The sequence below is a fragment of the Muscardinus avellanarius genome, assembly GCF_963383645.1.
Source record: "Muscardinus avellanarius genome assembly, chromosome: 20".
Classification (NCBI taxonomy): domain Eukaryota; kingdom Metazoa; phylum Chordata; class Mammalia; order Rodentia; family Gliridae; genus Muscardinus; species Muscardinus avellanarius.
In genome coordinates, this window is record NC_137806.1 from 16164844 (window position 1) to 16182801 (window position 17958).

The following is a 17958-nucleotide window of genomic DNA, read 5'->3' on the forward strand; positions in this document are numbered from 1 at the left end:
TCTCAAACCCAGGAAGGGCGGTCTAATCTCGCTGTAGGGAGGAGTCTTAAAGAGGAACAACAGAAGCGATTGGTCAGCCTCAGGGCCCAAATTCTTTTGCGGGCGGAGCCTTGCCCTCAAGACACGTCTAGCAAACTGTTTTCCTAATTTAGGAAGTGTGAGGGGCGGGAAGGGCGTGGAGCTGGGAGCGGCCGCGAGTGCGCCTGCGCCGAGCGCTGGGACAGGGCGTGTTCCGCCTTCGGGTGCTGGTTTTGCACTGATCAGCGCATCCCCGCCAGCCCGGCGTGTCCGCGGACGTCCCACGCCCACCCTGTCAGGTGCCGCCCTCCGCGGTGAGTGTGTGTGCCAGTGCATCTGGGTTTGCTTCTGTCTGCGCGTCCCGAATGGTGCCGGGCCCTTCCCATTCCCCTGCCCCACCCTGCTCCTTCTGCTCCAGCCGTCCGGACTCACTCTGCCCGCTCTCCAGCCCAGGCCAAATAAGAAAGTGGGGCCCACAGGGATCTTTCCTCTCTATCCCTCTACCTCCCGCCATCGCCCACGTGCTTTGTTGTCGTTCTGTACAGAACATGTCCAAGTCTTTGAAAAAGTTGGTGGAGGAGAGCCGGGAGAAGAACCAGCCGGAAGTGGACATGAGTGACCGGGGCATCTCCAGCATGCTGGACGTCAATGGCTTGTGTAAGTTCTCGCCGGCCCTTCCCCTTGGGTGGGTTGGGAGAGGTTCCAAGTTTGCCAAGTGACTGCTGAACCTGCCAAGAAAGATGATAAAGGTTTAGATTTCGCCCTTTGCTTGTAAACATCACTTGAGTTTCTCTCAGAAAGTTTGCAGTCAGAATTTGTTCCCTAACAAGTGGGAAACGAGCATGAGAATCCAGGATCAGGATCGCAGGAGACAGTCGCTGCCGAACCTCCGTCAGGGAATTTATGGCATTTGGGTGGGGGTTTCCATGCAGTTTACCAATAGTCGCTTTTTTTTTTTTTTAAACTGGAAGTCATTTTTGAACCATTCTTTGTTTCTTCTAATAATAGTCTTTGTTCATAAAAAAAAAAAAGTCACACAGCCGGGTGTGGTGGCGCACCCTTGTAATCCCCGCGCTTGGGAGGCTGAGACAGGAGGATCGCACAGGTTCGAAGCCAGCCTCAGCTACTTAGTGAGGCTCTCAGCAATGTAGTGAGACTCTGTTTCCAAATAAAGTATAAAATAGGTCTGGGAGTATAGCCCGGAGGTGGAAAGCCTCTGGGTTCCACCCCCAGTACCACACACACACACACACACACACACACACAGGCACACAAAGTTATATGATTGATTAATAAGAATCCTTGTGCCTGGAGTATTTCAGACATTTCTTGACACATTATCGATTTCTGGGTCGTTATTCTCCTAATTTGGTTTAGGCGTTTTTTTCCTTTTGCAATGTTGCGGGTTGAACCCAGGGGTATTCTACCTTGATCTACACCCCCAGCCCTATTTTTTTAAATTTTAAAACAGAGTCTCACCAAGTTGCAGAGGCCTCACTAAGTAGCTTGAAACTGGCCCAAAACCTGCCATCCTCCTGTCTCAGTGATGGACCTAGGTTGCTATCTTGCCTTTGGTTTCAGTGTTATTTTCCTGTAACACCTGTTTTATTTTGTTCCTCCTTTCCTTAAAATCCAGGATTGCAAACTCAAATGCCTATAGGGGAAGGTGGTTCTGAACTTAACATGTATCCATCTGAATGTGCAGCTTCTGCACCTGGTACTCTCACCCAAGTGGTTTATACCAGGTGAGGATATTAACCCATTGTTGCCAGATTGTTTTTAAGAAGCCAAGAATTAGCGTTTGTATGACTTTATTACTTTTTTTTAATTTTAATTTAATTTTTTTAGTAAGACAACCAATCTTTTACTTTTATTTGCATTTATTTTATCCTGCATTTATTCCTGTGTCATTAGTTTTTGTTTCTTCAGTTTCTTCTGCGATATCTTTTTCTTCTGTGCAACCTCCTCTTCTGGTTTAGGAACAGTTTGCTCCTTCTCAGTGAGGATCATCTCAGTGTGGCCGGGGAGCTCACATACGGGTTAATTCTACCATGAGCTCTGTGTGTTCGGCCATGCATCTTAGGGGCTTTGTTCACCTGCATGTGTTCGATGACCAGAGAATCAACATCTAAGCCCTTAAGTTCAGCATTGCTTTCTGCATTGTTAAGCATGTGCAGCAAAATTTCTGCACTCTTTTTGGGCCACCGACCTTGTGTCCAACCCCACTGTTTGGCCTGGGCACACCTACCAACTCCACCGTGGCACCGCCGGAATGGCACACCCTGCTTCTTCAAAGTGACATCTTTCAGATACTTGGTGGCTTTTTGGATCTGCATACCCTTGACGGCCTGGGCAGTTTCACGGGTGTTCTTAAAATGAACACGTAGATTTGAACCTCTTGATTTGCATGATTTTGTGGGGTTTTCTGGGTCAAGAGAGTAGCAAACCCTTTTCACAGATCACTTCAGGCTGCTTACAGGAAGAGAGCACTTTATTACTTTTTAAATGTTAGTAAATGCCGGGCGTGGTGGCGCACACTTGTAATCCCTGCGCTTGGGAGGTGGAGACAGGAGGATCGCGCTGATTCGAAGCCAGCTGTGCTGGCTTAAAAGACCCTGTTTCCAAATAAAAATATAAAAATAGGTCTGGGAGTGTAGCCCGGAGGTAGCAGGGCTTCCAGGAACCCCAGTACCACAAAAAAAAAAAAAAAATATATATATATATATATAATAATTCCAGTATTTTAAACAACACTTTAGCCAGGCGTGGTTGCGTGCTTGGGAGGTGGAGACAGGAGGGTCGCGCAGGTTTGAAGCCAGCCACGCTGGCTTAACAGACCCTGTTTACACACACACACACACACACACACACACACACACACACATATATGTGTATGTATGTATGTATATATATAAATAAATGGGTCTGGGAGTGTAGCCCGGAGGTAGAAGGGTTTCCAGAAACCCCAGTACCACCAAAAATAAATAAATGAATAATTATATAAATAGAAATTAAGAAAAAACATTTTATAAGTGAAGGAAAGCAGTCTTTAGGCTGAATGTGATTTCAGTTTGGATCTTTTTAAATACTCTGGTTGTCTATATCTGACAGTTGTGCTCCAGGTCCCGTGGCGTGATGTACAAGGCCTTTCTGACTGGCCACAACTTTATCCTTTCTGTGCATTCGGTGTCCAGCGGTGCTGAACACAGTTCCCTTCCTGAACCTTCTGCTCTCCGAGCTTTGCAAGTATCATTTTCCCGCCTCCCTACTCTTCTTCACCTAGACTTCTTTTCCTTGCCTTCCAGTGGTCAGCCCTGTTGTCACGCCCATGCAAAGCCCTCTCTTACGGAGCTGATAGAGTCACACCCTCTCCCGTGCTACGCCTTGCTTCCTGAGTCCTACAATGTGGCATGGAATTGTATTTTCTTCTTTCTGTCCCTCTCTTTTCACGTATTGGAAATTTGACCCTGGGGCATTCTGCCTCTGAGCTACACCCAAGCCCAATTTTTTTTTTTTTTAAACAGGGTCTCACCGAATTGCTCAGGCTTGCCTCGAACTTGTGGATCCTCCCATCTCAGCCTCCCGTGTACTGGGGTTACAGATGTGTATCGCCATGCCCAGCTATTTTTGTTTTCTTAGTCTGGAAGCCTCTCTTACTCACGGAGTACTGAGAGGTCCAACGCTGTGCAGTTAGTATCCACGTTTGCATTTTTCATAATAGTGCATGGAGCTCTGTAGTTGCTCCCAAATCTCTGATGAATGCAGGAAAGAATGACAGATTAGCCAAGGAATTTGAGATCCAGCCGAGGACATTACAGTGAAGAAGAGGAGGCGATACCCTGCTCCAAGAGACCCTGGAAGATGCTGCTAGCTTGCCAGGCGCGGGGAAAGCAGAGTGACATTTACTGTGAGTCCGTGCTTTGTGCCTGGGTCCCAGGACAGGTTTGCTATTTTTTTTTTTTTTTTTTTTTTTGGTACTGGGGTTCCTGGAAGCCCTTCTACCTCCGGGCTACACTTCCAGACCTATTTTTACATTTTTATTTGGAAACAGGGTCTCCTAAGCCAGCGCACGCGGCTGGCTTCGAACCCGCGCGATCCTCCTGTCTCTGCCTCCCAAGACAGGTTTGCTATTGTTAATGTATCTTAATAAAAGGAAAGGGATGAAGCCAGGCCTGGTAGCGCATGCCTGCAAGAGCTTAGGTACCCAGGATATGGAAGGCTGAGACGGGAGGACCACAGGTTTGAGGCCAGCCTGGGCAATTTAGTCAGATCCTGTTTCAAAATCCAAAATAAAGAGGACTGAGTGTAGCTCTGAGGTTCAAACATAAAGGGGTGGGGGTGAGAAAAGAGAAGACCCTCTCTTTGCCATTGGTGAGCGTCATGCAGGCACCTGGCGTCAGCTTAGTCTTTGTACTAGCTCGCATCTCACTTTTCTTGAAATGTGTTGATTTCCCACAGCGGGGATGGATTCGTGGTGGTCAGCAGCCGAGCAGGGGTCTCTGGTGCTGAACTGGCAGCTGAGGATCTGGACGTGCCCGAACTGCCCTGCCCGGCTCTGCTGAGGTTGCGATCTCTGTTGGGGGCAGTTGGATAGGAAGCGGGAGCAGGAATCAGGCAGCCAGCTGCGTGTCTCTGCCCTGCAGCAGCCTCGTCCTCATGGGCTTGGAGAGAGGATGCTTGAGTAGAGCAGCTGCGCGCCCTCAGCTTCTAAAGAGGAAGCTTCATGTAATATTTACAAGTGGGGAGTGTGGCTGAGCTGTTTCAGCCCAGCTCCGTTATCTCTCTGCAGCCTTGGCTTTTATTATAGAAGGAAAGATAGCCACTTGCTTCCTGGGGAAAAAAAAGTTTCCAGTATAATATTGGGGGTTAAAAAACAAGATCATTCTTAGGCTAAGGAAGCAGGCAGTGCTTCCTGGGAGGCGCAGCAGAGGTAAACTTGGAGATTCTTCCTCCTCACTTCAGCTTCTGTGGGGCTGGCTCAGAGTGGCTCCATTCCACTCCCTCCCTGAGCTCGGGACTCCTCGGGTCCTGGAGGGCTCCAGGACATTCTCCAGAAGCCATTCTAGTACCGAGGCTCGTAAGGCTTAGTGTATACGTGTGCTTGTCATACTTACAAATGTGTTTGTAAAATGTGTTTGTAAAAGAACAATGTGTTTGTATAAAAAAAAAAACACACATTATAAAACCCCCAAAAGTGTTGTGTAAGAATTCCCATATTTCTTCATATACACATTTTTTTTGTATGTGTGTGGTACTGGGGATTGAACCTGGGGGTGTTCTACTTCGGAGCTATATCCCAGCCCTATTTTATTTTTTATTTTGAAACAGAGTCCCACTAAGTTGCCAAGGTCCTCACTAAGCTGCTGAGGCTGGCCTTGAACCTGTGATCCCTCTGTCTCAGCCTCCCAGGTTATTTACACAATTCCAACGGCACCATGAAGTTTTATATGTTAGTATCCAGATTAAACACAATGCTCAGTTAACTTGCATGTACAGACAGTGATTATTGTTTTGAATCTCAAGCTTTCATTGCCTTTATTTTCTCCAAAATTAAGGAAAAAGCTTTGAAGATAAAAATGGAGATTAGTTTTTGTAATTTCTTTGAAGCATACGGAAGGCCTGTCTTTATTCTTGGGAGAGTTCTTATAAATTCAGCATGGTCCTTGCTCACAGTGAGAGTTTACCTTGTAAAGATATTTCAAGGATTTTAGGTGCAGGCTCTACAGTTTTCTGCCAGCCTATCCAGTTTCCAGGGATGCTCAAATCATACCCTGAGAGGTGCTTGGGAGCAAGGCTTTGGCGGTAGGTAGGCTAGATTCAGATTCTGCTACTTACAGCTGTATAGTCTTGGAAAAGCTACTGAGGGCTTTTCTAAGTCTCAGTTTCTTGTTGTCAGGTGGAACCTAAAAGTCCACGTTGTAGGACTGGTTTGGTGCTAAATGCAGCAATACACATTCAGTGTTACTTCTTCATAGGATTGTCCACATAGAGACAGTGAACCCCAGATGTGACCAGGTCTGGTGTAGTCAATGGCCTGATCCAAGAATTGAGCCTGGTTACACAGGCTGGTAAAGCAATTGTGTCTCTACTGGGGCTTTTCATGGTGCTTATGAAAAGGTAGGTTGTTGCCACTGTTGCCTGGGATTCTAATTGATCTACATGGCTATTTCGTTGACGTTTTCTGATTTCTTTGTCATCGCTTTCCCCCTATGTGGCATGTCGTGGACACATGCCTTCTCCTTAAAGTGTCCAAGTGCAATAGCACCCACTTTGTTCTTTTTATTTATATATTTATTTTATTTATTTATTTTTTCGTGGTACTGGGGATGGAACCCAAGGATATTTGACCTTTGAGCTGCATCCCCAGCCCTATTTTTTATTCTTTATTTTGAAACAGGGTCTCACTAAGTTGCAAAGAGCCTCACTAAGTAGCTGAGGCTGTCTGTGAACCATGATCCTCCTGTCTCAGCCTCCCGAATGCTGGGATTACAAGTGTGCCCACCACGCCTGGCTCTGTTCTTTTTATTAAAGAACATCACCTGGCTGGTAAAATTGTTAAAGTTCTGTAATCAGCTTCTGTAGCGGCAGAGTACCAGCAGCGCGCAGGGGACTCTTCATTTCTTCTGTTTACATCTTTTGTGGCTTTTAAATATTTTTAAGTATGTGGCCCCCTGGGTGGCCAAGCCTTTATCAATTTCTTTTTTTCAGGTTAGATGAAAATACCTTTCAGATAAATCTTTACAAAAATAACTTGTTACTGAGGGAGTGGTCTTTGAAAGGACTGTACAGGACAATAAGCACACACAATCAGGAGAGGCCTAGAGATGCAGTTTCAGAAGCACCGGCAAACCTGGGATGGCCATCCTGGTGGGTCATGTATCTTTGGATATAGGCTTTCTTTGGCAAGGGGAGAGATAAAAGAGCTGGGAAGAACATGTGAAAAAAAAATATTTTTTTTTAATTTATTTTTTTTAATAATATATTTTCCCTCCATACAGGGGATGGAACCCAGGGGCACTCTACCATAGAGCTCTATTCCTAACCTATTTTTTAAGAAAAGCTCTCATTAAGCTACTGCATGACATATGGTATTTTAATTAACAGTTGAAAATTTGCCAAACTAGATGGTGAGGTGCTTATAGGGTCATAAATTTGATTTTCATCCTAAGAAGCTATGACGCATACTGCTTTTTTATTATAACCAGATTTTGTTTTCTTTTTTAGTATGGTATGCTATTGGGGATTGAACTCAGCCTGATATTATTATTATTATTATTATTATTATTATTATTAATTATTTAATTTGAAACAAGGTCTCACTAAATTGCTGAGGCTGGACTCCAAGCTTTGAACCTCCTGTCTCTGCTTCCCAACCAAGTACTGGAATTATTGACATTGCCAGCGAGTCTGACTCATAACCAGCTGTTTTTGTGTGTATGTGTGTTATTGGGGGTTGAACCCAGGGCCATTCTACCTCTGACCTATAGCCCCAGCCCTATTTTTTTTTTTTTTTTTTTTGAAACAAGGTCTCACTAGGTTGCTGGGGCTTTGCTAAGTTGCTAAGGCTGTCCTTGAACCTGTGATCCTTCTGTCTCAGCCTCCCAAGTACTGGGCTTACAGGCATATGCCACGAAGCCCGGGTCATAACCAGCTCTTAAGTGTGAGAATTAGTGTTATAGTTTGCATGATTAATTGAAAGCCACGTCTTGTATCCTCTTTTTATAAATTTACATGGACCTGGTTGGAAGAAAGCCCAATCTGTAGCAATATAAGACCCACTGTTACAAAGAAAAAGATAGAAATGAGTCTTTACCTTGCTTCTTTGATTAGTAAGTTTACACAAGTTGGTTTAGTTTTTGTTTCTCAAAGCAAAATAGTGCAAAAAATATGGCCGAGGAGCAATCGCTGTAGATCACGTGTCTGACCACTAGGGGTCCGTATTGAGCCTTTGTCTTGCTCCAGGCTTTCTACCCCATCCCTCCAGGGCTGCTGCAGTTGCTTCCTGATTCACACATCTGCCCTCTTATCTAGGTCAGAGGCAGGCTCTCTTTTATGGTACATCATCTATGTAGCTCAGAGAGAAACCTCACCTGTGTTACGGTCACTCTGATCCAGTGCACCTTTAATGTTGGTGTGTTTTCACAGCTGCCTGGTGTAGGGCTTCTGAGTTTAGAGAGGTACTGAGCAGCCAGTGTGTTTCCAAACAAATGATGAGGGCAGAATGGAACTTACAGTGTCCCGTTTGGATAGTGTACTAGTTAGCTTTCCATTGCTATAACAAAACACCTGACAAGAACATGTTAGAGGAAGAAAGGATTATTTTATTTTTTATTTTTATTTATTTCTTTTCAGTACTGGGGATGGAACCCAGGGACATTCTATTCCTGAGCTACACCCCCAGCCCTGTCTTTTTTATTTTGAAACAGGTCTCACTAAGTTGCAGAGGCCCTCACTAAGTCCCTGAGGCTAGCCTTGAAACTGTAGTCCTCCTGTCTTAGCCTCCCAGGTACTGGGATTACAAGCGTGTGCCACCATGCCAAGCTCTGAAAGGTTTATTTGGCTCATGGTTTCAGAGGTCTAGTCTGTGGGTGGCTGGCTCCAAGGCAGAATCATGGTGGGAGGGCGAGGTGGAGGAGAGCCGTTCAGCTCGTGGCAGCTGGGAGGCAGAGAGAGGGAGGACAGCCTGAGAGAAGCTAAAGCCTTCCAGGGAACCCTGGGCATCTCCTTCCCCCTTGAGGTCCATGGTCCACTTCGCCATCAGTGGACAAATCTAGTGCTGAGGTCAGAGCCTGGTGATGTGGCATCACCTAAGGCCACCTTTGCGCCCTGCTGCATCAGGGACCACACTGTTAACACACAGGCCTTAGGGGACATTCCAGATTCAACCATAGCAGGTGGGTTTCATCAGTGTGTGATGCTTAAACAGTATTTTGGATTTGAAGTATTTGTGAGCCAGAAAGGAGTATGATAATGTAGCATTGTCTGCTTTTTAAGTCCCCAGGGCTGCCATCACCAAGTATCAGAGACTGAGTGGTTAAACATCAGAACTGTCTTCCCTCATGGGAAGTCCCCGAGCAAAGGCCAAAGGGTGGGTTTCTCCTGAGGCGTCTCTCCTTGGCCTGTGGACGCCTGTTTTCTCCTGTCATACTTGCAGACTCTTTCCCCTCTGCAAGTTGTGTACCCTTTGTTAGGAGAATTAAAAACAACAAATAATATAGTTGAAGTGCCTTGCTACATGTCTTTGTGAGGCTCATTCCTGTGAAGTTGCTTGGAGATCCATGGCGTGCCTGCCATCCTGCTCATCCATCCTGTCACGCATGGCCCCGGGGGGAGCTAGATTGGATCTGAAATGCCCCTCAAGGCCCGTGTGTTAAAGGCTTAGTTCCGAGTGTGGCACTATTGGGAGGTGGTGCTAACTCCTGGCGGGAGGTCAGGTGGCCACTGGGGTCAGGCCCTTGAGGGGTCACGGGGCTGTCACCTGCACTCGCTTTTATGCTCCCCTGGCCCTGATGTGAGCAGTTTATTCCCCATCCACCCTAGTCACGATGCGCTGCCAGAAACCCAAAGGCAAAGGGCCCACCAACTATGGGCTTAAACTCTTAAAACCATGAGCCAAAATAAACCTTTGCTCTTTGTAAGCCATTTAGCTCGCATATGTGCTACAGTAATAGAAAACTGTCACAAACAATTCCTTTCTAGGTTCAGGCTCATGAACACTGCCTGTGAACACTGGGTACATGTCTTGGTGAACAAACATGCATTTCTGTTGTTTATATACAAGTGAGTCAATGACCGGGTGATGGAGTATGTTTATATTTGTCTTTTTAAATGGAAGAAAAAAGTCATCAGCATGGGAGACATATTTGAAAATTATATGGCAGGCAAAGGGTTAACATTCTTAATAGGTGATGGCGTAATGAGCTTCTGCAAATTGTGCTAGCCAGGCCAAGCAAGGCGTTCACTGGGAACATTGCCTTCTTCTGAGAAAGCTTGTTCATACCTCAGCCCCCTCCCTGAGAGCTGTCTCACTAATATGGGTCAGTATAATCCACGGAGGTTCTCAAATCTGCTACACATGTGATTCATCTGAGGAGCTCCTGAGACCTGCACTGCTCAGTCCAACCCTTGATTCATTTAGAAGGGGTTCTCAGTGTGCAAACAGGTGTTGGGATTTTTGTGCTTTAGAAAATATTCCTTACACACTGCAGTCTTGCGAAGTCTGGCCTTGTTCAAGCTCAAATTACTCATTTGGGGGGTCCTCTTCTTGAATGGCTTTCTTGCAGTCTGGGGACAAGCTATTCCAGTTGTCGCTGTACTCTAAGAAATATTTCTCTAAGAAACACTGCATATGTTGGAAATATTTTAGGACCCCTATCTGGACTCCAGATGGTAACAGTCACTATCATCATTACTGGATTGTTCATGGTTTTTAGGCCATTTTAGTGAACAGAGATAAAGTTAAGATATTCATCTATGTGTTATCAGTTACTGTAAAAACTACTACCTGAGGTAATTAACTTATAAAGAGAAAAGGTTGAGTTTTGGCTCACAGATTTGGAGGTTTCAGTCCAGGATCAGGCAGGTCCTTTGCTTTGGGCTTCTGGTGAGGTGCCATATGGTAATGGCAAGGAGTGCTTGGTGCAGTGAATTGCTCACTTGAATGCTGGAAGGAAAGACAGAAAGAGGAATGGAACTGGGAATGCTGGCACACTCCTGTAATCCTAGTGCTTGGGAAGCTGAGACAGCAGAACACAGGTTTGAGGCCAGTCTCACATAACTTGTTGAGGCCCTCCTGTTTCAAAATAAAAAATAAAAAGGGCTGGGGGTGTAGCTCAGAGGTAGAATGCCCCTGTTCCCTTCATGAACATACCCCCAGTGACCTGAGGACCTCTCAGTGTACCCCACCTCCCAAGAGTTTGTACCTCCTCCCCGTAGGGTCACCCTGGGGACAAGGCCTTTAACACATGGGTCTTTGGGGGACAGTTAGCCACCAAACAATAGCAACACATATGTATCTGAAGGTAGTTTCTCATTAGTTCAGACTGCTAGCTCCAATGTAAATAAAAGGATACAAAGCTTTTACTTAACCTCTTTTCCTGCCTCCTCTCTTTACACTGGGTATCCTGATTCTCATGAATACAGGTGATGATAGAATCTATCTCACAAACACTTATTTGTGACATTATTCGCAATTAACAATACTCATTTTCCACCCAGCATTGTTCCACACAACTTCTTCATGTATATACTATCCCCATTCTCTGTCTTTTTTAAAAACTAGTGTGTGTGTGTGTGTGTGTGTGTGTGTGTATTACTGAGGATTCAACCCAGGGGCATTCTACCTCCAAGCTACACCCAGCCCTACATTATTTTTTATTTTAAAACAGGGTCTTACTGAGTTGATATAGTCCTTGCTGTGTTGCTGAGGCTGGCCTTGAACCTGCAATTCTCCTGTCTCAGTCTCCCAAGTACTGGGTATATAGGTATGTACACCAGGCTTGGCTAGACTATTATTTTAAGAGCAGTTTTTGCAGATAAATCGAGCAGGAAGTCCAGAGAGTTCCCATGTACACCTCTCCGGTCCCCACAGTTTTCCTTGTCGACATCTGCATTACTGTGGTATATTTACCAAAGTCCAAGAAGCAATATTAATGAATTATTACTAATATTTATATTTTCTGTTTTCATTAATTTTATTGTAATGCATTCCGTATAGGCTCATTCTGGATCAGTCATTTCCTAGGTATCTTTAAATTAGTAGTTAGAAAGAGTTTTAGTTTCTTTTTAGAAAAGTTTCTTATGGTTGTTAGCAGGTCATCTGTTCCCTTACTTTTTTAGTACTGGGGGTGGAAGCCAGGGGCAATCTACCGCCTAGCTACACCTCTGGCCCTATTTTTTATTCTTTATTTTGAAATAGTCTCGCTGAGTTGCAAAGGGCCTCACTAAGTAATAGCTGAGACTGTCCATGAACCGAGATCCTCCTGTCTCAGCCTCCTGAATGCTGAGATTACAAGCATGTGCCACCATGCCTGGCGTCTTCAGGGTTCTCTGGTATATATTGATCTTCAGGTGCATATTTGATAGCCCTTACTTTCATACAGGTTCTTTTTATCTCTTTCTGTTTTTAAAGACATCTTAGATTCTAATTCTTTTTTTTTTTTTTTTTTTTTTGGTGGTACTGGGGTTCTTGGAAACTCTTCTACCTCCGGGTTACACTCCAGACCTCTTTTTATATTTTTTATTTGGAAACAGAGTCTCTTAAGCCAGCGAGGCTGGCTTCAAACCAGGGTGATCCTCCTGTCTCCGCCTCCCAAGCGTGGGGATTACAAGTGTGCGCCACCGCGCCCGGCAGATTCTAATTGTTAAGGTATCGTCTGTGTTTATTTGTCCTTGAGTGTGCCTGTGGGCTTAGTCTTCATTTCTAAAATCATTTTTATTTTTCAAATTTTTTATGAGTTGTTCTTTCTTTATTTTGAAGTTTTACTGGTTCTTCTCTATGATTTTTATGTAACTGTGTGTGTGTGTGTGTGTGTGTGTGTGTGTGTGTGTGTGTGTGTGGCTCTGGGGATCAAACCCAGTGCATCCCACTTGCTAGGTGAGTGTTCTATAATTGAGCTACATCCCCAAGCCCTATATTTGAAGACAACACTTCATTCTAGCTGTAGGTGGCAAAAAAGATGTCATAGCAGAGACTCCAGCTGTTTAAATAGGAATGGAATCAAGGGTCACTGTCATCGCAGGTACACAGGGTAGATGACTTTTTGCCAAATTTCTTAATTCCACCTGTGGTCAGGGGACTCTTCCCTACGGCCTTCGCTTTTAGCTCCTCGAGTTTCTTTTCTTTTGTTTCTGCTTAAAAGCCTCTCAGTGCTCAGCTACGGGGTCCAGGGTGGACTTGTCCCACCCCATCAGATTTTGCCACTGGTCCGTCCCTGCAAACTCTTCCCAATTCCCTCTGCTGTTCTCAGACTGGTCCGCGGTGCTCTCTGATGAACTTGGCCAGCTCTTTTGGGGCCCTCTCTTCTCAGGTTTGTTAGATGTTCTTTAGTTTCTTTTTATTACAGATGCTGATGTCCTGTTGGTCTTGTGGCTGTTGGTGGCTCATCCCCCCTGCTTGTATTTGGAGTTTGTGGGGACACTTTATCACTTGATTTTGTGATAAATTGAATTTTTGAAGTTACTCTGCCTATTTTTATGTAGAGATTCAAGAATTCTGGGATAAGCTGCCATACCACTGCCGTCTTCCCAGAACCTACGCTTTGTTAGCAGATGTAGGAGTTGGCCATTAAATTCCTTTCCCGCCACCCTTGAGCTCAAAACCTCACAACATGTCTTCCACAACTTGTGTCCCACCTCATCGCTATTCTGCAGAAGAGGTATAATTGTTAGGCGTTTTCTAAGGGTTCCATGCGCAAGACCCATAAACAGGTGGCTTTCTAAAAGCAGGTTTCCTCTCCCTGATGGATGATCCCTCTAAGCGGGGTGTTCCAGGTCAGTGGGCACCTTCGTTCCTCGTGATGGTCAGGGGCTTCGCGTGTGCCCATTCCTTTGAGCCACGTCCTCTATCGTCCTCACCAGCTCAGAGCTGGTGACCACACATGGGGTCTCAGCCTATGAAGAAGGGAGAGTGGGGCTGGGGTGGATGGTCGAGGTCCAGGCAGAGAGAGCTGCGCAGGAGGGTACTCAGGAGGCGGAGAGAAGCGTCTACCCCAGAACCTGGGAAGACAGTCCTGATTCCAGCCCGGGGTGGGTGCTGTCTGTGGGTGTCCGTGGGAGCTGAGGACCCCCACAGCCCATTTGAAATGCAGACCATCTGCTGCAAGAGTGCCTTAACTTTGAACAGAACAAACTGAACCTGTGGATGTCAACTCCTTATTGCCTTTTGAATCTCACGAAGTGGCACACTGCTAGTGAATCACAGATGCTAGCAGCAGCACATTTGTTTGCCCAGTAAAGCAGTGTCAAAATTCATCCGCTTCTTGTTTGGAAACAGCTTTTAAAGGGTTCTCTTTGCTTACCCGTCCTGAAGCGACGGGTGCGTTACTCAACCTCTGGGAGCCCCTGGGAGAGGGGCAGGTAATACACGTACTACCTTCCAGGCCAGGGCGAGGAGTGGATGAGTAACCAAGGTTCTTCTGACTGTGGCAGCCATGTTAGAAGCCTTAGCTCATATGATTATGACTGCAGAATGCCCCATAGCTGTTGTAGACACTATATAATATGCATTTTCTTTTCTCTTCTTTACTCCTTTCACAGACCCGAAAGATTTAGTTCTGCCTTCTTTTTTTTTTTTTTTTTTGTGGCACTGAGGATTGAACCCAGAGGTATTCTGCCTCTGAGCTGTGTCCCCAGCCCTTTTTAATTTTTTTCTTTTTTTTAAAACAGGTCTCACTAAGTTGCTGAGGCTGGTCTTGAACCTGTGATCCTCCTGTCTCAGCCTACCAAATACTGGATTTACAGGTGAGGGCCTTGCTATATTACTGAATCTGGTTTGTAACCTGCAATCTTCCTGTCTCGGCCTGCCAAGTACTGGGATTATAGCACGCACCACCATACCCAATCAGTCATTTCTCTCTTAGCAGGAGGTTTAATCAACTTACCTCCTTTGTTGTTCTTCTTATCGGTAAGGATTCTCCAGAGAAATCGAACCAATTGGCCATCCATATAATATGAATTATATATATGTAATTTTATATAATTTCTAATGAGAATTGGCTCATTTATTTTGTGTGGGGAGGGTACTGGGATTGGAACCCACAAGCAGGCCTCACTAAGTAATAGCTGAGGCTGTCCTTGAACAGCGATCCTTCTGTCTCGCCTCCCAAATACTGGGATTACAAGCGTGTGCCACCACGCCTGGCTCATGTTATTTTTTTACTTTTTATTTTTCATTGGGTACATTGTAAGTTTACATCATATTGGAGTAGATAGTGTTAGAAAAATCCACGCACACAACCCTCATTGCCCTTCCCACCACATCTTTGAGATTGGGATTGGCATTTTTTTTTTTAACATTGATGGTATATTTCTATCCTGCATTCTTTGTGGCTTCATCTCTCTGATCACCTTCCCTAATCACCCTCAGTTACTCCCCTGGATCATCTATTTTTTTTTTTTTTTTTTTTTTTTGGTGATACTGGGGTTCCTGGAAGCCCTTCTACCTCGGGGCTACACTCCCAGACCTATTTTTACATTTTCATTTTGGAAACAGGGTCTCCTAAGCCAGCGCACGGCTGGCTTCGAACCTGCGCGATCCTCCTGTCTCCGCCTCCCAAGCGCGGGGATTACAAGCGTGCGCCACCACGCCCGGCATCATCTATTTTATGTTGTCCTTAAATCCGATGATCTCTCTAGCTTCCGCATGTAAGAGAGAAGATGCATCTCATTCTCTTGGGTCTGGGCGTACTCACTTAGTATAATATTCTTGAGTTCCATCTATTTTCCTGCAGATGATGTAATCTTGTTCTTCTTTATGGCTGAGTAAAACTCTATCGTGTATACACCACAATTTTGGGTCTCAAGTCATCTCTTCATCTGCTGATGGCTGATTCCACAGTCTGTTGTAAATTGTGCTGCTATGAACATGGATTTGCAGGTCTGATGATAATATTCCCATTTCATTTCCTTTGGAATGATATCCAGGAGCATTATTGCTGGGACTGGGTCATATGGTAGTACCATTCCCAGTCTTCTGAGAACTCTCCATACTGATTTCCAAAGTGACTGTACTAGTTTGCAGTCCCACCAACGGTGGAATGAGGGTCTTATTTCCCCACATTCTTGCCAGCATTTATTAATTGTGTTCTTGATGATTGCCATCCTGACTGGAGTAAGATGGAATCTCATTGTAGTTTTGATTTGCATTTCTCTGATTGCTACAGATGATGAATATTTTTTCATGTATTTGTTGACCATTTGTATTTCTTTTTTTGAAGATTCTCTTCATTTTGGTTGCTCATTTAAAAATTTTTTTTTAGTGTTAGGTTTTTTTAAGATTCTTGTATATTCTGTATATTAGACCTTTGCCGGATAGGTAGGTAGTGAAGCTCTCGCACTCTGTAAGTTCTTTCTGTAGAATCTTGATGGTTTTCTTTATGGCAAAGAAGCTTTTTAATTTAATGCTAATCCCATTCATTGATTCTTGTTTTAATTTCCTTGGCTCTTGGGGTCTTATTGAGGAAGTTTCTACCTGAATTTGTTGGAGTGTTGGTTCTATATCCGCTTCAGCAGTTTCAAAGTTTCTGGTCTAATTTCTAGGTCTTTGAATCATCTTGAGTTGACTTTTGTGCAGGTTGAAAGGTTAGGATTTAGGTCCATTTTTCTAAATATGGATAGCCAGTTGAGAAGGTGAGAAGTCCCATGATCTGGCATCTGCAAGTTGGAAAACTAAGAAAGTTGATAGTTTAATTCAGTCTGAGCTTGACAGCCCGAGAATGAGAGGAGGTGGAGGTCGCCCGATATAAGTCCCAGAGACCAAAGGCCTGGAGACCGGAAGCCGTGATGTCAAGGGCAGGAGAGGATGGCTGTTCCAGCTCCAGAGGGAGGATTTGCCATTCCTCTGCCTTTCTGTTCTACTGTGGCCCTCAACAAATTGGACTTTGCCTATCCACCTTGGTGAAGGCAGGTCTTCCTGATTCTGATAAGCTACTTTCCCTCAGAAGCAGCTCATAGACACATCTAGAAATAATGTTTTATCAGCTACCTGGGCACCAGTCAAATTGACACATGAAATGAACCGTCACATTCCGTACTGTATGCTAGTGTTTTATTGCATCCTGGTTATTACGGTTACAGAGCATGCTCAGTGAGGCCCACAGCTACGTTTCCCACTCCATCCCTGCAGTGCCAAATAAACCTGGCATCTTGCAAAGCTGTTTTAATCTAGTGAGCTTTGATGATACTGTCCTGCTTAAACCTAGACAGAAATTAATGACTACATTTCTTAGGTGCCTGGCTTTATTTTTTCCCTTTAATTCTCCCAGACATCATCAGAAATACAGTTTTTCTTTGTATTTTTTCCAGAAGGAAAAGTAATATGTTGGGAAGGAATGTTGTGGGCTTTACACTTGTAATAACATAGTACTGTGGGTCTGTCCCTTTTCTTAATTAATATGGTAGACTCAAAGTCCAGAGTTAGTGACTAGCTCATAGAGGGCTCTCAACACCTGTGATTTCTCTGCTTATATGTGTAGGAAGAAGTATTGCATTATTGTCATGTGATAAATTGCTTTCTTGGTGAATGAAAGGTGGGCTAATTGTGGTGGATAGATCCTTTATCTGTAAGGAGTAGAATTTAGTCAAGTAACTAATTATTTTGACAACTTACTGCTAACTTATTTTCAACCCTGCACAGTAATTTGTTGTTAAATAAAGACAAATTTTCATACCACAGTGATTATTTAAAAGTTTTAAGTTATGAACAAAATTCGAAAGGAATATTTTCATGGTTTGGGGTATGTTATATCTTGGTATCAAACAATTTATCGTTTGTCTTCATTTTAACATATCGTCAGGACCTGCATATTTAAGAAGGTCTGAATCTGTACCTTGCCGCCAAGGGTGAAGTACCATCAGCCTGTCCACGTGGACAGGCATCTCAATCACACATTCAGAGATCAAAGCTCAAATTGCTCATGTTGGTTTCTGGTACAGACTCCTGGCCAGCAGCCACATTCCTGAGGAGTCTCTGAATCCAGGTTATTTAAGACTGACTGTGTCCAGCCCACCACGGAGCCGAAATGGAAAGGCCATTTGGGTCGTCCTGATATTAAGTTCACATCAATTCTTTGCAGTCTACAACTTTGAGTGGCTCTGGATTAACACAACAGCCTCCATGCACATCCCCAAAGGTTAATATGCACGGGCTAATCTGGAATTGTGCAGAATTCTAATGGTGCCCCCTAGGAGTTGTAGAAGTGGCCATTTTTGAAAATCCCAGGA

The 17958-nt window shown here is 44.5% G+C and overlaps 1 protein-coding gene and 1 pseudogene across 4 annotated transcripts in view; one reads left to right on the forward strand and one right to left on the reverse strand.

Moving 5' to 3' along the window:
• Positions 1–566: 566 nt before the first annotated feature.
• The window catches only part of RSU1 (Ras suppressor protein 1), a gene marked incomplete at both ends in the record, with an annotated part of 204742 nt that continues 187350 nt past the window's right edge, over positions 567–17958 (forward strand). For all 3 annotated transcript variants that reach the window (XM_080717007.1, XM_080717008.1, XM_080717009.1), the window contains one exon: positions 567–675. In XM_080717007.1, the coding sequence (XP_080573133.1) occupies positions 567–675 (109 nt within the window). The remainder of the gene's footprint in view (positions 676–17958) is intronic.
• Positions 1786–2369, reverse strand: LOC308277672 (large ribosomal subunit protein uL22-like; annotated as a pseudogene). Its single transcript has one exon. The product of its transcript is annotated as a large ribosomal subunit protein uL22-like (transcript).